Source organism: Panicum virgatum, chromosome 5K (assembly GCF_016808335.1).
Source record: "Panicum virgatum strain AP13 chromosome 5K, P.virgatum_v5, whole genome shotgun sequence".
NCBI lineage: Eukaryota > Viridiplantae > Streptophyta > Magnoliopsida > Poales > Poaceae > Panicum > Panicum virgatum.
In genome coordinates this window covers 9,572,434-9,597,238 of record NC_053140.1, presented here as the reverse complement: position 1 = coordinate 9,597,238, position 24,805 = coordinate 9,572,434, and the positions used below count along the sequence as shown (strand labels likewise).

Genomic DNA, 24,805 nt, shown 5'->3' with positions numbered 1-24,805 from the left:
TTGAGTCCTTGGCACGCGTGATTGTAACGAATTGAGGGGTCTCTTTTCACATTTCATATGGGACTAAATCAATCATTAATTTCCTTCAAAACACACGTTAGTCGCATACGGTTGTCATTAATCACCGAAACTTACCATTAACATCTATGGGCCTAGATGCACTTCAATCTCCCCCTTTTTGGTGATTGATGACAACACAAAGTAGAGATACACAAGATATGAAATTGAAAGCGATAAACAAGCATGCATTACTTGAAATAAAACACATGTAGGGACATGTCAACACAGAGCATACTCAATATCCAAATAACATGTCCATACACCAAAAACATGAAGATCCAAACACGCCACAAACCACCAAGCTCCCCCTATCTCTACTCCCCCTATCTATCTCCCCCTTTGGCAACAAAGCACCAAAAAGAAAGGCGATCTAATCCTGAGCTGGAGAAGGCGGGGTCTTCCGGCTGGGTCCGGTGGAGAACTGAGCGGCGGAGTCGTCGGCGTCGTCGTCTGTCCAGTCGTCGTCGACCGAAGAAGACTTCTGCTCGACCGGAGTCGTCGGAGCAGCAGAAGTAGCTGGAGTAGCGGTAGGAGCTGGCGCGGCGACGATCGTGGAGTCCGTCGGGGGAGCAGACGTGACGGGAGTCAGGTCTGGCTGAGTGGAGCGTATGACGGACGGACGGAGCACCTCAGGCTGTGAAGGTGACTCGAACGTGAGTGACTGAGCCGAGGGGTGCTGGAGCTGGTGTAGGATCTGCTGCTGTCTATGAAACTCTGCACGCTGCTCGGCAGTCCAAACACTAGGCTGTGGAGCAGGGGCCGGAGCAGCAGTAGGAACAGGACTGGCAAACAACCCGGTCTGAAGAAGTGGTGACAGCGGAAAAGATGACAAGGGTGTCTGCACAAAGCCACCAACAGGAGGAGCGGGAGCAGTAGGGTCGAACTGGAGCTGCTGGGGTGTAGGGAGCTGAGGCTCAGGCAGTCCAGTGTGACGGTACAGCTGACCGAAGCATCCCGAGAAGAAAGTGAACATCTGCTGCTGAATCTGGGATTGCTGTTGTAGCTGTAACCTCATGGCCTCCTGCTGCTGCCGAATGCCCTCAAGAACAAGTGTCTGGGCCTCCTGCTGACGAGCCTGCTCGGCTTGCATGCTCAGCTGAGCTGCAGCAAATCTGTCCTGCTGATCTGAGAGCCGAGTAAGAATGGCAGCAAGTGCATCGGGCTGAGTGACCTGAGCAGTGGTGACTGGAGGAGCAGGGGCTCGTGCTGCACCAGAGGATCCTGCCTCATCATCATGAGCTCCTCGAGGGACGGTAACAGTAGGAATGAAATCCTCATCATCCTCCGAATCCTCCGAGTCTGTGATCAGGTAGTGTGGGAGCTGGGCCTCTGCTGCTGCTAGTGAAGCGTCCTCGGCTGCTGTCGGATCGTCTGCAATTCTGCCCTCAGCCAAGACACGCTCATCAAGAACCCGCTGAGCTCGGCGCTGTCCTCTCGAGCCACGACGACCGTCTCGAGGAGTAGCAGGTGAGTAAAAACTGAAGTGCGTCCTCGAGTGCTCCAGCTCATCCATATGCTCATTCTGACTTAGCTGAGCCAGAATCCAACAGATCCAATGAGCAAACGGATGACGACGGTGAACTGTCATTCCATCTAGAATCACATCCTCAAGCTCGCAGATAAAGAAGTCAACGAGGTCAAAGTCTCGTCCTGTCATGATATACAATAAGAGCCACTGCTGCAGAGCTGTAATCCCCTCGTTGTATCCAATCCGGAACAACAGACTCTTCCTAAGAGCTAGGTGGATAGAGTGCGCCATGGGAGTCAGCCTGTCCGGAGTCCTCGGTGTGCCAGGCAGGAAGGGCTGCTGAAAAAGAACACTGATCTCCTCGTCAGATGGAACGTGAGACTCATGAGGACGTCGAGGAGGTACCGTGCTGCCATAAGCCTGATAGTGTATGAAGTGTGGCTCCTCGGCAATCTGAACTCCAAGAAAGGTAGCCAGTCGTGCTCGGGTCAAATGATAGTGCCTCTCCTGGAACATGAAGTCTATAAACTGCCGGTCCTCCTCAATAAACAGAGTGGCGTAGAAGACTCGAACCCACTCTCGAATGTACCTGGACCTCTCACTGAGTAGAGCAGGCAATCCAACATATCTCTCAAAGAGAGGAAGCACTGGAGTCCCACCTGCTGCTACACGCATAGCTACCCAGTGGAGCATCTTGTGCTCACTGATCTTGATGTCCAACTGGCAGTAGGTATGGTAAAAAGACTCCTGAAGCAGAGTGTAAAAGCGACGATCAACTCCAACATCCCTCTGCTCGGGAAACCACTGCTCCGGGGTCACATAACGCAGTCTCTTGACCCTAGGTCCTGGAATACCCCTGAGATCGAACAACTCAACCTCGGGCAGCTCCTCACCACTGTCCTGACCTCCTGACTGAGTCTGACTGACGGTGTGCTGCTGCGGTGCATGACCTGCTCCCCTCTGTGTGCCACCACCTCGAGTCCGTGGACGTGAGCGGGACTCAGGTGTGGCCTGAGCCGTCTGAGTACGTCCTGAGCAACGTAACTGCTGCTGTGGCTCCCCCTGAACCTGAGGATCCCTGATCCTGAGCGATCCCTGCCTATCGGCTGCATCTGCAACTGCCTCAGCTTGCTCTCGCTCACGGTCCTCAAGGGTGCGCTTCTTCTTCTTCTGCACAACCATCTTTCCCTTGCCCTTCTTGTCTCCTGCCATCTGTCATAGAAGTAGTATGGTGGGATATGAGCCTAAAACATGAATTCTAGTGGATATCCTCGGAAAGAACACACTAATAGAGATCTTGAAGTGTTTGAGCAAGAGTGTGATTTGTGCAAGGTAAGTGATATATGTGAGCATGTGTGTAACTGAAGTGAAACAGAGACACAACACATGTCGAGGAGGTCAAGATCATACCCTGATGGATCAAATGAGGAAAAAACCGACAAAAACGACACAAGTTGTCTTAGAGACAATCTGTCGAACACCTTGAGTGCAGATGAGCACAAGGTGGGAGGGGCACGGTGAGCTCGGTTCCCTGCGCGTGAGGAGATTCAGAGGAGGATGGAGGTGCACGGTGCGCGGAGAAGGCGTGCTGGCTCTGCAGGCGGCGGCGCTGGACTTGGATGGCGGCGGAGCGTGGTCAGCGGCGCACAGGTGGCGTCAGCACGGCGCGGGCGCGGCGCAGGCACGGCGTTGCAGCGCGCGGGCGGTGGCAGAGCAGGGCAACGGCGGAGGCGCGGTGGAGTTGTGCGCGAGCGGCGGCTGAGCGGCGACGTACGGGCGAGGAGCAGCGGCGGCGCGGGGGCGACGGTTCGCGAGGAAGACGAAAACTGTTGTGTGAAACTGACGCGTGGGGCCCGCGGAAGAGTTTAAGAGAAAACAGAACGAGCGGGCCCGTCAACCCTAAGCACCGGAAGGTCCGATGGTTCTGAGAAATAGCGTCGGTGCAACCATCGGAGCAACGTTGACCGGATCTGAACGAAGTTGAAACGTGGTCAACAGGGGCACCGGAAGATCCGCCACTGAGGCACCGGAACATCCGATGGGCGTCGGTGCATCTGCAGGAGTAAGGTCCAGAGGCTATGCAGGGGCCATTTACTCCACGCAGTAGCACCGGTTGAACCGATGCTTAAGCGTCGGTTCATCCGCCATGCATCGGAAGCACCGGTGTCCATCGGTGTAAAAATAGGAGGATGTTCCAGAGGCAATGCAGAAACCGAGCCACGAAGACTTTAAGCACCGGTTGAACCGATGCAGAGAAAAACCAGGCGTCGGTTTAACCGGTGGTTAAGGAAATTTTCTGCTGAACTACAAACTCTACTTCTGATCCAAATTTTCAAAACCAAGGCCTTAAACACTCAATTTGGACCATTTTCGAGAGACAACCTCACCCCTCAAACACTCATTCTAAGTGCTCACAAGCTTTTATATTAACATAGGCAAATTAAGATCCAAGCGAGGTTTAAACACAAAAACCAAATGTATGAGCCACTTTGCCTATGAACTTAGAGATTGAAACTTCAAGTTCGATAGGACGTGGCTCAATAGGCATGAAAGCACAAAATTGATCTTATCACTCTTGTGGAGATGATATATCATATTTAGCATGAATATCTTTCTCGAAGTGTGATTTGCTCCCTTGTGATGCTACTAACGTGATGCAATGCCAATGCAAAGCGAGAAATTAAACATGAATGCATTCTATATGACAAGCACATGCATTGCAAAATTTAAATCTATCTTGTCAAGTTTGAACCCTCGTCAAGCTTCTTCATGATGAACCATTCTTCATGCCATGAGCGAAACCAAGACCACCGGCTCATGCAAGACCCATGTTCATCACTATCTTGACAAGGTTAGACAAGCCCCTAGCACATGTACATATGAAATGCATCTATATGACAAGGCAATTATATGACGTTAGAAGCATCTAAAACGTTAAGCTCACTTCGCAACCTACAAAAGGTGCTCTCATCTAGAGGTTTGGTGAAGATATCCGCCAATTGATCTTCGGAACGAACACCACAAAGTAGTATATCACTCCTTGCCACATGATCTCTTAGAAAGTGATGGCGAATATCTATGTGCTTGGTGCGAGAGTGTTGAACCGGGTTATTAGCAATTTTAACGGCACTCTCGTTATCACAAAGGAGCGGGATCCTATCTAATACTACACCATAGTCCAAGAGGCTTTGCTTCATATAGAGGATTTGAGCACAACAAGCCCCGGCGGCAATATATTCCGCCTCCGCGGTTGACAAGGCCACGGAATTTTGTTTCTTTGACGACCAAGAGACTAAGGAACGCTCTAGCAAGTGGCACCCACCCGATGTACTCTTGCGATCCACACGGCATCCAGCAAAGTCCGAATCCGAGTATCCCAAGAGTGTAAAACTAGCGCCTTTGGGGTACCACAAGTCTATGCTAGGCGTATGCTTGAGATACCTAAGGATCCTCTTAACGGCACTAATGTGTGATTCCTTAGGATTAGCTTGAAAACGGGCACACATGCATACGCTAAACATGATATCGGGCCTAGATGCGGTTAGGTAAAGAAGTGACCCAATCATAGAACGATAAAGAGTTTGGTCAACCGATTTACCTCCCTCATCTAAGTCAAGATGTCCATTAGTTGGCATTGGAGTCTTGATCGGCTTGCAATCATCCATCTTGAATTTCTTGAGAATATCCTTTGTATACTTTTCTTGATGGATGAAAGTCCCTTCCTTCAATTGCTTGATTTGAAACCCAAGGAAGAAATTGAGCTCACCGATCATGGACATCTCAAATTCCCTAGCCATTATTTCTCCAAATTCTTTGCAAAGAGTGGGATTAGTTGAACCAAAAATGATATCATCAACATAAATTTGACATACAAATAGCTCTTCATTGATGATTTTTGTGAATAGAGTTGTATCCACCCTCCCGATCTTGAAGCCCTTGTTGATAAGGAAGTCACGAAGGCGTTCATACCAAGCCCTTGGCGCTTGCTTGAGCCCGTAGAGCGCCTTGTGCAACCTATAAACACGATTAGGATATCTAGGGTCCTCAAACTCGGGAGGTTGTTCAACAAACACCAACTCATTAATCAAGCCATTTAAGAACGCACTCTTCACATCCATTTGAAAGAGTTTCATGTTATGATGTGAAGCGTACGCTAAAAGGATACGAATGGCTTCAAGTCTTGCAACGGGGGCAAATGTTTCACCAAAGTCCAACCCTTCAACTTGTGCAAAGCCCTTTGTCACAAGTCTTGCCTTGTTGCGAATCACTACACCATGCTCATCTTGTTTGTTGCGGAAGACCCACTTAGTACCAATGATATTCTTGTCTTGAGGACGTTCTTCAAGAACCCAAACTTCATTGCGGGTAAAGTTGTTGAGCTCTTCTTGCATGGCCATCACCCAATCCGGGTCCTCAAGAGCTTCATCTATATTTGTGGGTTCCAAGCAAGAAACAAACGAGTAATGTTCACAAAAAGAGGCATATTGACGTCTACGAGTTCTTACTCCACTAGAGGGGTTACCCATGACCAAGTCAATGGGATGATTCCTTGAAGTCCTTGTATGCCTCTCTTGTGCTTGAAACGTTGATTCTTCTAAGGATTCGTCATCTTGATCTTGAGCTTGGGCTTGTTCACTTGTGATGTGCGTGTCATCAAATGGAAGTTGTTCTTCAACCACTTGTTCATCTTGGGCATCATGAAAAGGAGGTGAGGCATCATCTTCTTCATCGGACGACTCATCATGGTGATGTGATGATGTAGACTTGTCTTCATCTTTTGAGTCATCCTTGGAAGTGACTTCCACTTGAGTGGATGAGGCTTGTAGCTCTTCTACTTCCTCCTTTGGCTTGACTTGCCCAATAGTGATGTTCTTCATGACTTCTCGAAGTGGTTCATCACCTACATCATCACAAGAGAAAACTTCTCCTTGGGAGCCATTAGTCTCATCAAACTCCACATCACAAGTTTCTTCAATCTTGCTTGTAGCACTATTGAATACTCGATATGCTTTGGAGTTTGATGAATAACCAATAAGAAAACCAACATCACATCTACTTTCAAACTTGCCTAGGTGCTTCCTTTTCTTGAAGATGTAGCACTTGCAACCAAACACCCGGAAGTAGGAGATGTTGGGCTTCCTCCCAATGAGAAGCTCATAGGGTGTCTTTCCCAAGAAGCGGTGAAGATAAACTCGGTTGGACGCATGACATGCGGTGTTGATGGCTTCCGCCCAAAATCTTTGTGAGATGCCATAGTCATCCAACATTGCTCTTGCAAGAGTGATCAATGTCTTGTTCTTCCTCTCCACCACTCCATTTTGTTGGGGTGTGTATGTTGATGAAAACTCATGCTTGATCCCCAAGTCGTTGCAAAGTTCTTCTACTTGAGTGTTTCTAAACTCCGTGCCATTGTCACTCCGGACCTTTCACAACACTTGACTCAAATTCATTTTGAGCTTACTTGACAAAAATCTTGAAGATCCCCGTAGTCTTTCTTTTGTCCTCTAAAAAGAAAGTCCAAGTATATCTAGAATAATCATCAACAATTACAAGACAATAGAGATTACCGCCAAGACTTTTGTAGGTGGTTGGCCCAAAGAGATCCATGTGTAGTAGCTCCAAGCTTCTTGATGTTGACAAATAAGCTTTCATGGGATGTGATGATGCAAATTGCTTCCCGGCTTGACAAGCACTACACAATTTGTTTTTGTCAAATGTAACATCTTTAACACCAACCACCATACCTCGTTTGAAGGCCTTCTTGAGTTGACTCATGCCAATATGAGAAATGCGGCGATGCCAAAGCCAACCCATGGAGTTCTTGGAGAAGAGACATATCGCCAAGCTTGCATCATTAGATGAGAAGTCAACAAGGTAGATGTTACCATGTCGAAATCCTTTAAATATTAAGCTCTTGTCCTCCTTGCTTGTCACTACAACCTCATTATCACTAAAGGTGCATATTAGTCCTAAATCACAAAGTTGAGCAATAGATAACAAATTAAAACTAACCGACTCAACAAGCAACACATTAGAGATAGAGAGATCCTTGGTTATGGCTACCTTACCCAAACCTACCACTTTTCCTTTTGAGTTGTCACCAAAAGTGACATGTTCATAATCGCCCACATCTTCATCTAGTGAGGTGAACATCTTTACATAGCCGGTCATGTGTTGTGTACATCCGCTATCAAGCACCCAATGCTTACCACCGGCTTTGTAGTTCACCTACACACAAGTGAATCACTTTTGAGGTTTGGGAACCCATGCAAGTTTGGGTCCTTTGACATGAGTTACTAAAGTTTTAGGAACCCATAGTTGGTGTGGTAGCTTTCCCTTAATTTGAGTGCCAATAAACTTTGCCTTAACCTTGCCACTTTTAAGTTTGCTTAACAAGAAATGATTTTCATTGAATTGAGACTTGTAATTAGGAGGCAAGGTAGGAGGTGGACGTGTAGGAATTGGACACTCCCTTGTGTGATGCCCGGTGACTTGACAATGTTGACAATAAGAGCCAACTTCCTTGTTGAAACATGCCATGAGCTCCGGCGACTTGGGACAATTTTCCGGAGGGTTGGGAAATGATCCAAGTCCATTTGTCCCATAGTGCCTTGCATTGTGGAAGAGAATTTCTTTATGCAAGTATTCTCCTCTTGTCACATTGAACATGCATTTGCTCATGCTTTCAAGTTCCTCCTCAAGTTGTTTCTCCCTATCATGGTTAGTCTTTGAACAAGAAGGAGAAGTATGATGACAAGTAGTAGGGTGAGGCAACTTCACAAGATCATCACAAGAAGTAGCTATATTGACTTTGATGACTTTTGTTTGAGTTTCTTTTAGTTCTTCATCCAAAGCATCAAAGGCAAGGTCAAGTTCTTGATACTTCATATTTAAATTAGCATAATCAAGCTTAAGCTTTTTGTTGCATGAAGTAAGTGACTTGTTAAGCACAACTACTTCCTCATATTTAACATTTAATTCATCATGCTTAACAAGTAGCTTGTCATGCTCCTCTCTAAGTTGTTTGCTAGGAACAATGCTTGTATCATGAATTTCTATTATCTCATTGTGCCTAACAATTAACTCATTATTTGAGGCCTTAAGCTTTGCATATTTATTTTCAAGAACTTTACATTTTGATTTGTACTTCTTGATCACTTGTTGGTACTCTTCTAGGATGTTTTGCACTTCAATAGAAGATAAGCAATGTTCACTTTCATCACTAGAGGAGTCATCATTATCACTTACCTTGGAGTTACCTCTTGCCATGAAGCACATGGGTGGTGGAGGTAGAGGTGCCTCATCACCATCATCTTCATCATTATGCATGGCAATCCCCACAATCTTTTTATTTGATTCTTCATCACTTGAGTCATCATTTGAGGATTCACCATCCGTGATCCATTCTCCAAGGAAAGCCTTGACCTTTTCTTTTCTTGTGAAAGACCCTTTCTTCTTGTGGTCCTTCTTCTCATGATTTTTCTTTGAAGTCTTGTATTGATTGTCACCATCTTCTTGTTTCTTGTTGAGCTTTGAAGGCTCCGGACAATCATATGAGAGATGACCATATTTGCCACAATTGTAACAAACTTTCTTGACATTGTCTTTGCTCTTCCGGGTACGAAACTTGTTTTTCTTAGGGTCATAGTTGTACCCTCTCTTGTTCAACCTTGACATCATCTTGGAGGTCTTTCTCATGAGAAGTGCTAGCTCAACATCACCATCTTCATCACTTGAATCTTCATTAGCTTCATCTTCGCTTGAGCTTGGTGATGGAACTTTGCACTTGTTCTTTTTCTTGGACTTGTGATCACTCTTGGCTTTGAGTGCAAGATCTCTCTTGTCTTGCGGTGGATCAACTTCTCCCAAGAGGAACATCTCATGAGACCGAATCTTCCCAACAACATCACTCACTTCAAGCGTTTCAAGATCCTTCTCATAGAGCAATGAGGTGACGATGTTGTACTTGGGCTTGTGTAGATAATGTAGGATCTTCCGTATGATGTCACTGTTAGACAAAGGAGAAATTTCAAGAGCGTTAATGTCTTCAATAAGCACATTTAACCGAGCAAACATTTGTTTAACCAACTCATTTGGAAGCATTTTGAATTTATTAAGTTTTTCCTTAAGCACTTGATATTTTTCTTCACGAAGCTTTTTAGAACCAACATAGATAGCTTCAAGTGCTTCCCAAATTTCATGAGAGGTCTTCTTGCTATGAACACGAGCAAAGATCTCCTCACTAAGAGCATCAAATAAAGCATTCTTCGCTCTAGCACCATATTTGACTTGATCCTCATTCCACGGACCAACAATAGGTTTTTCCGTGACCGCCCAAGCGATGGGATTTATAGCCTCAAGGTAACCCGCCATGCGAGCTTTCCAATAAGCATAGTTTCTCCCATCGAGCTTGGGTGGACCACCACTTCCCCCGGCCATTCTCTAGGATTTTAAGCCTACAAAGAGAGCCCTTGCTCTGATACCAATTGAAAGGATCGTGGCCCAAGAAGGGGGGTTGAATTGGGACTTTTTCGAATTTCTAACTAGTCCTTAACTTAAACTAGTATTGCCCAATCTATAAATTCGAAACTTAGTTACTAGAGCATGCTAGCAAAAGGGTCCTTAGGTCGGTAAACACACTATCATAATCATATTGCCTAGATGGATGCACACTAGCAAGATCAAATCCTAAGTAAGAGCTCACGCTACCAAGCAAGTTGTCCTAGTCAAATTACAAGCAAGAAAAGCAACAAAAGGAATTAAATGCTTGAAGTAAAAGTAAAGGACACGAGACAACCGGATTTTTTCCCGTGGTATCGAGGAGTTGACGCTCCCCCCTAATCCACGTTGGAGCACCCACACAAGGGTATTGCTCCCTTACTCCACCAAGAAGCAAGTGATCACTAAGAATGCTCTTTCTCCATCTCCGGAACGGCGAGCTTCACACCGTGCACAAACTTCTTGTCTTGGGGCTCCCACAAACTCCAAGAGCTCACCAAGAACCTTCCGATCACCAAGACCGGATAGGTGCCGTCAAACACCAAGAGTAACAAGCTCCTAAGCCTTCACTTGACCTACACTCAGTTGGCCCTAGCTCAAGCACACTTGCTATACTTGCAAGGGATGGATTCTTCAAGGTTGAAGCACAAACTAAAAGCTAGATCTTCTCTCGTTTGCTCTAAGCACTTTCTCTTCTTCTCAAGGGTGGCCTCAAGTATTCAGGGTGTCAAAGGCAACTGAAATGAGCCATGGGGTGCCCTTATATAGAGTGGAAGGAGTTACATAGCCGTTGGAAGTCTACTGCAGAAAAATCGTGAGCACCGGAAGAACCGATGGGTGTCTGTTTTTTAGGCGTCGGTTCAACCGGTCTCTCTGTGTCCCAATTGTAGCCGTTGGAGTTCTGACACAGTATCCAGGCTTGCTTCAATGCACCGGTGCATGCTCCGTAGAGGCATCGGTTCAACCGGTGCTGAAGAGGTTTACTGATTAATTCAAACAAGCTCTCTGGAACATAGGACGCTCAATGCACCGGTGCTTTGATTCCGAAGCGTCGGTTCAACCGGTGCTGAAGAGAAGTTGAAGTCCACCAAAACATGCTCTCTGGAACAAAGAACTTTCATTGCACCGGTGCTTACTTTTCTGACCATCGGTTCAACCGGTGCTATACTTGATTTCAGCCTTCATCCAGAGAAGATAGACCGATAGGGCATCGGTCCTTCCGGCAAGCATCGGATGCTCCGACGCTAGGGCACCGGTTCAACCGGTGCTGCTGTTTTTCCTGGTTTTCAGCTGAATTGACTTGGATTTCAATGTTACTTCGATTGTTTCTTCTTCCAAGTGTTGTGTTAACTTCTATTGACTATCTTGAGCTGTTTTTGAGCGAGTGTGCAAGATTTCTAAGGCCAACTCAAATTTGTTCAAGCTACTAACTCATGAACCCCTCTTAATAGTACGGTCAAGAACTAGACACTATAAACCATATCTAAATCAAGTGTCATTCATCTTCTTGTGACACTTGAGACTAGAAAGGTCCTTAATATTTGAAATTGAGTCCTTGGCACGCGTGATTGTAACGAATTGAGGGGTCTCTTTTCACATTTCATATGGGACTAAATCAATCATTAATTTCCTTCAAAACACACGTTAGTCGCATACGGTTGTCATTAATCACCGAAACTTACCATTAACATCTATGGGCCTAGATGCACTTCACAAGATTTGCTGTTTTGTCGAACAAGGCCGCGATGATGCAAATCTGAGATGTTCACTTACCGAATGGTTGCTGCTCAGAGGAGATGCCAACTCAAGCCAAGGGTCTTCAGTTACAAGCAGAGCAGTAGTCTGTTTGCTCTTTTCCTCTGCACAGATGGTCCTGTCCTGTGAAAACTCTGTTTCATGTTCTACATAGATGGCGCATCAGTACTGGAAAAAAGACTGATTGTAATCGGCACTCCAGCTCTTATTAAAACAAAGGGTAAAGTGAACACTTTTATCTCTCTGTTTTTTTTTTTCACCATGAAGAAAAACATCATTTGTGATCGCCAAAAAGAAAAACATAATTTTTTTTCTCCAACACGCAGGAGTTGTGTATCTCTAGGGTCTATTTAGGAGCACTCCACTCCTAAAAATATAGCTCCACTCTACAAATCTAGCTCCATTTTATAGCTTCACTCCAACAACAATTTTAGTACAGCTTGTTTGGGAGAGCTGTGCTCCAAAAAGAGAACTCAGGGAGCATGACCCCACACGTCAGTGCTCTGCTGTGCTCCCGCTCCCCACACGCCGTCGCGAGCGGCGGAGGGCAGATGGCCGGAGGGTGCGGCGCGACAGAGGGCTGGCTGGTGACGGTGGCGCCGGAGGCCAATGCGGTGGCGGCGTGGGAGGCTGAGGCTAGCGCATGGACGTAGTAGGGTGAGGCGCCGGCGACGGAGAGGAACAGGAGGCGGCGGAAGAGGACAGGTCGACCGCGGCGGAGGCCAGGGCGGCGGGGAGGCTGAAGCTTGGCTGCAGCGGCGTGGGAGGCCGGAGCTTGGTGGCAGCAGCGGGAGGGCGGCTGCGACGTGGGAGGTCGAGCTCGGGGCAGGAAGGTGAGGTGCCGCAATGGGGAGGAACAGGCGGCGACGGAAGAGTACCAATCGGTGGCGGCGGGGAGGCCCAAGGGACGGCGGTGGCGTGGGAGGCCGAGGAGCTCTCGGCGGGAAAGGAGATCCGAGGGGGCGGCGTGGTGTGGACTTTTTCTTTTTCTTTTTTTTTTCCTTGAGCGAACCAGTCCGTGTAGTGTGTAATCAGTGGCAGGTGGATAATATTCTCCAACTCTACCAGCTCCACATTTTGGTTGAACACCTCTTGAGGAGCTCTATGTTTTTTGTGCAGTGGAGCTGATATTTGGTGGAGTGGAGTGGGGGTGAGGTGAGTGATGTGTTTGGACAAAAAAAAGTGGAGTGGAGCCAAATTTGGTGGGGCCGGTCCAAATACAGAATGAACCTCCGCACCTTGGACAAGAGTGAGGAACCTACTTGAACTAAGAAGATAGATTTACAAAAGCGTTTAAACTAAGGACCAGACCTTCAAAGACCAACAAACACTAAACTTGGGGCACACCCAGCTCGAGGCATAAGGTATTTTGTGATTTATAAGGTAAGCATCCATCCTTTTGTAATCTAGTTGATTAGAAAAAATAGTCTTAGCTGGTTTGTATGGCTTTTTGGCATGACATATGTGCATCACCGCATGCCTTTAAATACTGAATAACCAACCAGGAGGCTAATAAATATATGCACGGTGAGATGTGTATAGGACTCTACTAACAAGTACGATCAAACCTAACAATCTCATGAGTTCAGTAAGTAATCAATAACATAATAAGGTTACAAATATGTTTTACTCCCACAATTCCTATTGTGCCAACCTGACTATGTTTTACTGACTTGCCGTGTCGTACCATCCTTCATTGGCACAACATAAGGTTACAACTATATGAACTATATGAACTTTGTACAACATAAGGTTACAACTATATGAACTTTGTGTTAGGAAAAAAAGAATCAACAGACAAAGAATGACTATAGATGGTACAAGAAAGAATACAGAACTGTCACCTTTCTGTCACACTACAACTGAAGAAGATCCAGGGCCTGTAAGAGTGTAGGCCTGAATCTCCTGAGATTGAGCTTCACATCCTGTGTCATGAAAATGTCTGCCAATGCATTCCATCCTTGACCATGGATCGCCATGGGGTCCTTAAACACCATGTGGTCTCTTGGGTACCTCTGAGCAAGGCTACTCTCTTGTTCAGAGATGTGGTACTCCAAGTACCTCAGGTTCATGCCGCGAGCTGGCTCCCCATAGAAGTTGGTGGCCATCCAATCCATCTTCCCCCATGGAACTATCTGAATCACCACAGCCTGAGCTGGGAGAAAGATCTGGTTGGTGAGGCCGGCGCCATGGACAGCTAGGAGTACGTCACACGAGTTCACCATTGTTGCAAACCTCTTCAAGTTTCCCCTAGCTTCAGAGATGGTCACGTCAAAGCCTAGCGCCCTTGATATGGCTGCCACTTGACGAAGGTTCAGGAGCTTCCTTGTGCCTCGCCTTGATATGATCAGAATTCTTGGCTTCTTGCCTGGCATTTCACCAAGGACTAATGATCTGGCTCTTTTGAGGCCATAAGAGTGGCGCAAGAATCTTGTGAAGTCAAGCATTGAGTACCCCTTTGGGTTTCTCGTTGGATGTGGCCGAAGGATGAGATCCCTATCTCTCACAAGACCAAGAATTACTTCCTCAAAGCAGTGGACATCCTTGTTTGAGTCAAAATCAATTATGTCATAATGTGATAGCCTCCGTAGCATCGGTTTGTACTTCTGAATCCACCACGGCTTGTAGTTGGTAATGAAGAATTTTACCCACCCTTTGAACCGAAAGGAAGTTAGATATAGTGGGATCAGAACATCTGACATGTCATGGAAGAAGTTTCCGGTATAGCCACCAATGGAGAAGATAATTGCAGGCACATCATGGCTAATGCTGCATTTGGGAGCATCATTTTCACTTGCAGCTGCTCTGATGTCCACTCCTGTTACAAGAGGTAGCAATGAATCGTCACGGTGAGCATATGGCATAACCCGTAGGCCTTCAACGCCTTGTTGCATTGGCATAGTAAGAGCAATTGATGAGCTTCCTGGAGAAACTCGCACATCACCAGACATTTGGCAGATGATTGGCCTTGCATAAGGGAAGCCCTCATCTTTACTCTTGTCATCACAATGTAGCTTACTCATAGGCTTTGGGACTTCAATATATGCGACTGGTGGAAAGGAAGAAATCAAAGTTAGAAAATCCTTTGCTTAGTATGTACTTTACAAGATAACATGTAACTTATAGATGTTGAAATTGCACTGTGTTGCTATATGGCCCGATTTATAGCAGAAGCAATTAGTATTGTGTATCGTTTTCTCACCTGATTGTCGAAAATTCGTGAGAGAGTTTTCAGGAGGGAAACCAGACTTTGCTGAGGATATAGTCTCCCCCTCAATACCTGATTTATTATCCAAACCCGTTCGATTCTCGGGATTGCTGCTTTTAACTTCTTTATCTACAGAAGATAAATTTGGATTAGAAATAATGACTGGAAGCAGAATGACAGAAACCTTCTGATTTTTTTTTAAAATAAAAACTCATCCCCTAGAATGCATGCATCCTGTGTTCTATAATGACATTGCACTTGTAATCAAACAATTGAATATATACAAGATTATCACAAAATATAGCTAGGGTATAATATTTCAAACAATTATCATTGAAGATACACATACTAAGAGTTATAGATATAACTTGGCTTCTTTTCAAATTAACCTCTTCAAGTTCAAGCTTAGCATTTTAGAAGGAACACGTACTATTTTACTATCCCTTATTTTAAATGTCCACTTCTTCATTTTAAATAGTGTCGTTAAGGATTCGCCATGTTATTGATTACTTACTGAACTCATGAGATTGTTAGGTTTTATCGTACTTGTTAGTAGAGTCCTATACACATCTCACCGTGCATATATTTATTGGCCTCCTGGTTGGTTATTCAGTATTTAAAGGCAGTGACAAACACAAGGTCCTTGCAAGTTTCAAGCACATCCCAAAATACTGCCCTGCCCCTAGAAGCACCTAATGCCGAATCCTTAACGACCCTATACCACACTAGAATCTATCAGCTAATGCATGATTGAGGGCCATACCAATCAGGCAATTATACAACTGCAAGGTTGCCCCCAGTGAGAAGAATAGAAGATCCCAAACCTAGGCATGCATCATACAGTACTTTGATTGCACTGTCCCTGATCATGATGCAACCCACTGTGGTCCAGTCCAGCACATTTTGGTGTCACTCACTCACAGCCATGCAGGCAATGATCTGGCTGGACAGAGGCAAAATGGAAAGGAGAAAGAGATGTTTCCTGAGCTCTCTGTCTGCTCACCTAATTCCGGCGAACTTCTGACATGATCAACACCAAATCTTGCAGGAATCGAAGCAATAGGCCCTGGAGGTCCATGGCCGTCCACAGTGCCCCGCCGCAAGGAGCTCAGAGCTCCAGCCCCTGCAGTACATGCAGCCTTGTTAGATACTCCTAAAAGGGATGCAAAATTGAAGAGAATAATTTGAAAAAACGAAGAACATCAAGAATTCTTGAGGTGCCCCACCTCCAGCATCATCAGAGCTAATACGGTTTCCCTCGGCCAGATAAACTCCATCGCCGGCTGCAAGCACAAACATTTCAAGAAAAAATCAGTCCTAGAGCTCAAGAAGAAGAGTCAGCCTTGTAGGTTGGTTTGGCGTGTGATCTCCGACTTACACGAGACCCGTGACGGCAGCGGCGAGAGGAGCCTGGCCGCGCAGATGCAGAGCGCCGGGGCGAGGAGGCACGCCGCGAGCAGCAGCCTGCCGGCTAGCTGCCTGCGCCTGAGCTCCGGCTTGCCGGGGCTCCTGGCCGCGGTCCTCGCGCCGTGCCTCGCCCTCCTCTCCCTCGCTGTTGCTTCTGCTGCGGCGGCGGCGGCTCTGCTCTTGCCGTGCTGCACCAGGGACGCCATGGCGCTCAGCTAATCATTGACTTCATGAGTCGCGGGTTTTGGGGAGGGGGGAGGTGTCCAGCGGAGTAAAAGAGGAGTGAGGCTGTGAGAGGCGAAGGTCGCGGGAGGAGTGGCGCTGTGGCCTGTGGGAGTGAGACTGCCACATGTGTGGGTGGGTTCGTGCACAGTGGAGATCGGAGGCAGGGTGGAAAGCGGCCATTATTGTGGAGCGTGAGCTCGTTTTGCGTCAGCTGACTTTACTGTATGTCTATACGAGCCTGTTCGGCTGACCGCATGAATAATGTAAGGTTGGTATAATAAATAATATTCTGTGAGAAAAAATAAGTCGAAATAAGCCGAAACAAAACAAGCCGAACAACCTATATTTGATCAGCTGAGGTGGGTTTAGAAACTTATGGCCTGTTCGGTTGCTCTTAAAAGAGCTGGCTGGGCTGGGCTGGATGGCTGGGTGGATGAACAGTGCCGTTTGATTTTTACTGTGTGTGCTGATAACGCTAGTTCGAACATTAGGACTGCTTGTTTGAACAGAGTTAGCCGGCGTGTTTGAATGTTACTGTGCTGCTTGGGCTTATGCCCCAGCCGTTCGAACGGCTGCACATGGCCTGCCGAACGGCTGGGCTGCCCAGCCGATCGGTTTCCAGCCCAGTCAGCTCTTTTGAGAACAACCGAACAGAGTCTTATAGTTAAGTAAGACAGCGCCGAAGATTAGCGCCATGGTTTTTCAAAAAAAGATTAGCGCCATGAATGGGCATTACCATTAATAACCTTATATGCTTGGTAGATTGTTTGTTGTTCACAAAACGTACTAACGTAGGATTCTCTTGGCAAACCTGAAACAGCTGTGACAAGTAGAGCCTGTAGAGGAGCATCGTAACGCTCACCGTTCTGAAATGGTGCATCAGTATAACAGTATGCGCTGAATGGCCTGCATGCATCCCTGAATAAATGCAGCAAGGCACGGCTCGTCTCGTCTGTCGTCGACTCCTCGTCTCGTCTCGCGTGCTGGTCTGTAGCGGTCAGGTAAGGCTCCCACCTACTCCTACGCCGCTACGCTGATGCCCATGAGCGGCCGCCCATGTGAAGTAAAGCATGCCACGAGCTGCTTACCTGCTTTGCTGTTGCGGCTGCTATGCCGGGCCTTCTGTGATCAGCAGCTCCGCTGCACACAAGCATCTATCGACGCATGTGTTGATTCAACACGGAGAAGAATCACTTGGGTTTTGGTGTACGGATGGGGCAGGGGTTCGGAGGTTTTCTTGACATGTTGTGAGGTCATTCTACCTCTCAAACAATGCCGTGGGGTGGTCTTACCCCCGCATGTCAAAGTTTTTTTCACTTGGGTTTTGGTGCTCGGAAATTTGGAAGGCGGCATGACATCTAGGCTCATGTGAGAGAGATGCTGTGTCAGTGTCGCGATTGAGAAGGAAAGTCCGAAGGCATGTGCCTATTCTTTTCTCCCTGAAGACTGAAACGACAAAAGGAAAAAAAAATAAATTCATCTCGTGCATTCGGAGTCAGAAACATGTTGTATGGGCTGCTAAGCCAGCTGGTACATTTAGCCGCAGGCGCACAGCTGCACAGCCGCACAGTCAACAATATAATTATCCACTTCCTCTTCCTAACTACCTCCGTTTCAAATATAGTTTATTTTGGCTTTTTTTAAATACATAGCTTTACTAAACTATCACAAAAATTTGATTTTTAATCTTTAACTATCTATTTAAATATTACTTATTCAAAAATAATAGGCATAACTACAACCAACTAGATATTATAAATATAAAAAATAGATCTGAATAACTGATAAATATTATGCCAATAGATTGGTTATATTTTTAGAAAAAAAATTTAGGTACTAGTTACATATTTTATGATATAAAATGAATTGATTTTTATTTTTAATCTAGAAATTTATTTTTTTAATAAAATATAAAACCACCTTCAAAATCATCATTAATACCAAATTTGCCTAATTTTAATAGTTGGGTGATCTTTGTTATCCGGTTTTATAATTAAAATTTAAAAATTAAATTTTCGTGATAGTTCGAGGATGTAAATCGATTTTTTTCCAATATAATACTCCCTCCGTATTGGTAAAAGAAGTCGTTTTGGACATAGTTTGGGTCAAACATTGGGAATATAAATCATCAATAACTTTTAAATTGTTGAGTTTGCAAATGTAAAAATTATGTGAATAGATTTGTCTTGAAAAATACTTTCATAAAAGTATACATATCTCACTTTTCTATAAATATTTTTATAATAACAAGGGGTCAAAGTTATGTTTTGGAGACCGTGTCATTGTCCTAAACGACTTCTTTTACCAGCACGGAGGGAGTATATATCTACTCCCTCCGTCTCTAAATAAGTGTTGCTCGGGAAGCGTGTTTGTGAGGTAAACACTTCCCGAGCGACACTTATTTAGAAAGAGAGGGAGTAGATGCGTAGCAAAAATTACGAATCTAAAGTTACAACACCTGCCAATAACTTTGATACATACAAACTGTCAGAGTTTTCTTTTACTTTCCCCCCTTTCACACAATATATCGAGCTTGTCCCGAAGTATCATTTAGATCCGTAGATTCTCAAAATGGTAAACTTTCTCTAAGGTGGCCACTGGCCACGCAACAGGGGTAGCAGCGCCCATGAGCTTTGGTCGCCAATGGTTGCTAAGCAAATTCGAATGAAATATATTTATTTGTGCCCAAACACTCCGAAATCCAGCACCCCGACAAGCGCCGCATGTTCGGAGCATACGTACGCAGAGCATAAGAGCATTCCACTTTACAGGTAGAACGTGCGCCTCCCCCGGTCTGGACTCCGTCGCCAATTGTTTTGTCCGTCGGAGAAGATTTCAAGATAGCCAAACATGCCGTCCACTGTCGCGCCACAGTACCTCTTCTTGTTGCGCCGCTTCCTCGCAGCATCGTTGCCATGTGCCCGTGCTGGGCTGCTAGTAAAAGAGTTCACCAAACCGGTGGAAACCGGTCCGGTTTGACCGGTTACTGGTCAAACCGGTCCAGTCCGGTTCTGGTTTGGGTCGGTACAAAACCGGCCCAAATTCAAATTTCAAATTTCAAATTCAAAAAAATGAAAAATTCTCAAAAAAATTTAAAAAATGCTTCAAGGTGCAACGAATTTAATGGTGTCAAATTTTCTCAAAAATTCGTTTATTTATTATTGTTTGCGGGGATTTGAAGTTAAACAAAAAAACGTGCATATAAAAGAATACAAATACAATATAAAAAGTAGTAAAAAAAAGAGTTGGAGGGTTTATTTAGACTAAAATATGTTATACAAACATTTATTTAATATACTTTGCGGGCATTTGAATTTAAACCAAAAAAGAAAAAAATTCGAATTTGGCCGGTTACCAGTCAAACCGACCGGTTACCGGTAAACCGGTCAAACCGGCCGGTAAGCCGGTCAGAACCGGTTAAACATGCGATTTTGGATTTGAATTTGAATTTGACCAGTTTCCACTTGTTTCCGACTAAACCGGTCCGATATACCGGTACCAGACCCCGCCGGTTTGACCGCGGTCGGTAACGTAAACCCGGGCTAGTACACGCCCGTAGATTGCTTGCACGTATCTGCCGCCTCCCCCCTCTCTCGCTCGCATTTGAGTTGCCGTTCTGTGCCGATCACCTACCTAACCTAATCTGGTGGCAGCTTTGGTCAACGCTGGCGACTGACAGCTACAACTCTCCTAACGGCCCATCTCAATTCATGGGCTCACTTTGCTCCTTGTAGTGGGCCTCCGGCCTATCACCTGCCAATGTTCTCTACAAAACAAGTGCCCCGTTCAAGTGTTCAACCCAAGAATTCCTGCTTGTTGGCGTCAAAAAAACAATCACTGCTTGTTCACATACTATGTTCACACAGAATGCAGATGCAAATGTCATGTAAACCTTCGATTTATAACTTTTTTCCCTTTAAAAGAACACCAAAAAATGTAAAAGAATCGAGAAACCGATTAATCAAAGCCTACTTGCTAGAAGAAGGTCGGTCGTGTGAAATGAAAACAACTGTACGAGTACGCGCGGCCGGCATCTGCTGCTCTCCTCCTGTGTGTCTACCTACTGCTGCTCCCTGAGCATCTCCATGGCCTTGCGGAGCACGGGCTCGAAGCGCGCCAGGTCCAGCCGGATGTCCTGCCGCCCGAGGTAGTACTCGGCGACCTTCCCCCACCCGCTCCGGTGGACGGACTCCGGGTCCCTCACGGCGGGGTGGTCGCGCCCCAGCGTGTCCACCAGCGTGCTCTCCTCCACGCCGGCGGAGTAGGCGATGTACCGGAGCCCCATGTCCACGGCGGGCACGCCGAAGTCCACCTCCCCGATGTGCTCCATCTTGCCGAAGGGCACCACCTGGATGAACACGGCGCCCGTCGGGAGGAACACCGAGTTGGTCAGCCCCGCGCCGTGCACGCCCACCAGCGCGTCCACCGCGTTCACCTCCCGGGCGAACTCGCCCACGTCCACGTTGAACGGCGGGTCCCCGATCACCACCTCGAACCCGACGCGCTCCGCCAGGGCCACCACCGCGTCCACGTTCATCAGCTTCCGCGGGTGCCGCCGCGAGATGATCATCATCCGGGGCCTGACCTTCTCGTTGTCCTCGCCGTCGGCGCCGGCGAGCCTCGTCGGCGCGTCGCGCGGGAGGGAGAAGGTCTCGCGGAGGAACCGGGTGAACTCCGGCATGGAGTGGCCCAGCGGCTCCCGCGCCGGGTCGATGCTGAACTCCTTGTGCATCCGGATGCCCACCACGGCGCCCGGGAAGCACCGGACCCGGTCGTCCTTGTCCATGTCCACGATCTCGTACCGGGACAGCCGCTTCAGGATGGCCCGGTACTTGCCGGCGTACCAGGGCTGGAAGTTCTCGGCGACGAGCTGGACCTCGCCGCGGAACCGCACGGCCTGCAGGTACAGTGGGATCAGGATGTCGCTGAAGTCGTGCCAGTAGTTGCCGGTGAGCCCGCCCATGGCGAACACCAGCGCCGGCACGGGTGACCGGGCGTCGCACGGCGGCGCGTCGGCGGCGGAGGCCAGCTCCCGCACCGTCACCTCCTTGATGACGGCCTGGTGCTTCCGGGAGTAGGGCCGGATCAGCCACTCCTGCGGGTTCGGGTTGCCGCCGCTCTCGACGGACGGCGCGATCAGGATGGTGCCCGCCGCGCCGCGGATGCGCACGTCGCCGGTGACGTCGCAGACGTCCGACGCCCACGGGCCCTGGATGTCGCACGCCGGCTTCTTCGCCGGAGCGCCCTCCGTCGGGATGCCATCGCCACCGGTACCACTGCTCCGGCCATCATCTGCATGGATGCATGAATGTGAATCGCTAGTGGCACAACTTTTTGGTTGGTTTAGGTTGGGATGCTTTCCGATGACGAAGAATCTGCATCCAACACGTCTCTGAAGGACCCACGCTCCGGTCGAAAAAGTCGCAGTGACAGCAAGAAGTTTCGTTTCAGACTGATCGGAAAGCAAAGCAAGCCGAACAATCTTGTGTCTGTACTTTCCTTTCAGCTTTATGAGAAGAAGATAAAGGAATAGAGATGCTTTGGGAAAATGGCAAGTACCTGCGACAGGCTTCCGGTCCTCTGTTTCTGCGTGGGCCTCTTCGACGTCAACAGCTGGGGGCTTCTCTTCGGCCGCATGCTCTGCCTTGGGAGGCTTCTCTTGCTCTGCCTTGGGAGGTTTCTCCTCCGCTGCAAGCTCTGCCTTGGGTGGCTTCTCCTCCTCTGCCCATGGCAAGAGAAACAGAGATGAGAAAAAAAAATATTGATTTTTTGCTGAATTAAATTCATAAATTATTTAAGAGGAATTGATTAATCGGCGCGAGGAAGGGAAAGGGTTAAGGGCACAAGTTGATTTACCTCTGACAGGGGCCTGCTGCCTCTTCTCCTCCACGAACGGGGTGATCGGCGATGGCGAGGGGTGCGCGTGCCCCGGCGATGACCTCCGAATAGCTGCGAACACGAAGCTCAATTCCCGTCAGTTGGAACTCGAAAGAATCTTGGAAACTAAGAGGCTGATGAATTCGGCTTGATGATGGTGAATTAACGCGCTAGTTATGTATTCATGCACGCGTCGGGTATTTGCAAGATGCTCAGAAATCTGAATTTTTTCCTCAAAAAAGAAAAAAAAATGCATGCTTTGGTCTAGTCTTTAATCAGAAGTTCAGAACTATGAACGAGAACGATTGTGAGCAAAAGGATCCAAATGAACCACGTCATAATCGCAAAGTTCATTGACAGACTCGGTCAACAAGAGCCAAGCGAAGAACTAAACTTCACACAAGAATCCAGAAACCAAGAAAATCCCCAAACTTTTTCGTGCTTGCCGGAAACCCATGCAGCAGCAGCTCGACGAGCAAAGAACCTCTCACTCACCGTTGGGCGCGGAGATGACGAACTGCTCGGAGACGGTGAAGTAGGTGAGGAGCACGAGGAAGAACCCCAGCAGGAACCCGACGCCGAGGTACTTCTGCGCCGCGCCCTTCACGCTCTTGATGAGCTTCCCCGGATCGCCCCCCATCTCCCTCGTCTCCGGCGCGTCAAAGCCCCCCTCTTCCTCCTCCACCTCTCGGCTCGCCGGCGGCTTCCCCTGTGATAAATACGCGCCGCGCCGCGCCTGCAGGTGTCCCCGGGACACAGTCACCAACTACGCTGACATGGGAGGAGAACCTTCCGAGAACTCTTCAATGGACCAGTTCTTGGGCGACGCCATGGTGTGCTTTATGGGCTGTGGGCCTGTGGCTGCTGCCCTGCTGCGACTCTGCGAGGGGGGAGGACCTGGCCAAACGCCAACTCGATCTCCCTCGTGATGGCTACGTCTAGAAATTATAATTAGACGTCTATTTACAAGTTTATTAAAACTGTAAAATACCAGTGGTTAGCATAAAGCTTCCTGATTGGGATTATTGTATTGAGGATTTGGAATATGCAATGTTTTGACTAGTTTTGGAGCGGTTTGGCACAAGGGTTTTTTAAAATTTTTGTAAGTTGTGTGTGTATGATTGGGTGGCGGCATGGTGTAGGGTAGGAAAAAATAGGTCTTGTGTGTGAGGCTTGATTGATTGATCGATCATGGGGGTGTGGTGGTAGATGCTGGGGAGGTCAAACGCGTGGAATATTTCATTGGGATTTAGATGTTTCAGTTGCGGGGAAGTCATGAGCTGTCAGGGTATGTCACCATGGGGGCCATCACCCCTGCCTAATTCAGAACCTTTTTTTTCTTGTAATTTATCATTCAGAACCTGCAGGATGTGCCATTCTTCCATCTTTGATTATTTCTTTGGCTTCATCCATAGGTTCGTCCATTCATGTTTGGCTGAGATCAGCTTTTGTGTCCGTATGAATGGTAGCCCTTGCTAGGGCTTATAATACTTGCATGAGTATTTGGAATTTTGGATCTTGTCAGTTTACCCATGTACCTTCTTTTTTTTCTTTGCGATGAATGTAGTGCTGCTTGATTCTGAAACTTTTTTTTAAAAAAAATGGCCTTCTGATGGGCAGAAAATTGTGCCGTCTAGAGAGAGAGAGCATCCAGCTGATGATTGTTCATGGTTCGTGAGTGATCTGTTTTCTCTTGAGAACTTTTTTTTTCGCAACCGTGCCTGAGCACGTTTTTCATTAAGAGAAAAGCAGGATAAACAGTACAAGAAGTTCCTAAAGTACGAACCGACCCAAAAAGAAATTCGACACGCTTACACCGGCATTAAGTCGCGACCTACGGCCGTTACAGTGAATGGGGACACGGTTTCTAGATATCTAAAACCTGCTAGCGACCAAGCCGCAATCTCATCAAAAATTCGGTCTATAACTTGCTCTATCGTGCGTACTCGACGGTCGAAAGTTCTATCGTTACGCTCCTTCCAAAGTTGCCAACATATGAGGACGACCAAAGAATCAAAACCACGCCTATTGTGATTGGGAACATGCTTCCGTGCCTCAGTCCACCAAGAAGCAAGATGATCCATATGCAAGTTCGGTGTCACTGATTCCCACCCGACTTTCTGCAAGACATTGAACCAAATCTCCCTTGAAAAAGGGCAGGCGATCAACAGATGGTCGATCGTTTCGGAAGACTGATTGCAGAGCACACAGGTATCATCATCTTGGAGGCCATGCTTCTTCCGACAAGTTGCGGTCCAGCAACGTTCATGCAGCACAAGCTAGATAAAAAAACTTACACTTGGCCG

General features: G+C 47.2%; 2 protein-coding genes across 3 annotated transcripts; both read right to left on the bottom strand.

Moving 5' to 3' along the window:
- Positions 1–13,362: 13,362 nt before the first annotated feature.
- LOC120706177 (beta-1,2-xylosyltransferease XAX1-like) lies at positions 13,363–16,755 on the bottom strand. The gene is made up of 6 exons (XM_039990761.1): positions 16,369–16,755; positions 16,217–16,273; positions 15,994–16,113; positions 14,985–15,119; positions 13,546–14,831; positions 13,363–13,504 (listed from the first exon to the last, which is right to left on the bottom strand). The coding sequence occupies exons 1-5, from the start codon at positions 16,601–16,603 to the stop codon at positions 13,639–13,641; spliced, it is 1,740 nt and encodes a 579-aa protein (XP_039846695.1). The 5' UTR covers positions 16,604–16,755; the 3' UTR covers positions 13,363–13,504; positions 13,546–13,638.
- A 3,739-nt stretch (positions 16,756–20,494) lies between these two features.
- On the bottom strand, positions 20,495–23,441 carry LOC120706176 (beta-1,2-xylosyltransferase XYXT1-like). Of its 2 annotated transcripts, none has more exons than XM_039990759.1 (4): positions 22,995–23,441; positions 22,479–22,571; positions 22,182–22,343; positions 20,495–21,914 (listed from the first exon to the last, which is right to left on the bottom strand). In XM_039990759.1, the coding sequence occupies exons 1-4, from the start codon at positions 23,137–23,139 to the stop codon at positions 20,683–20,685; spliced, it is 1,632 nt and encodes a 543-aa protein (XP_039846693.1). In that variant the 5' UTR covers positions 23,140–23,441; the 3' UTR covers positions 20,495–20,682. The 2 variants fall into 2 exon arrangements, with proteins under 2 accessions (XP_039846693.1, XP_039846694.1); XM_039990760.1 differs by having other exon boundaries at positions 22,182–22,340.
- Between the last annotated feature and the right edge of the window lie 1,364 nt (positions 23,442–24,805).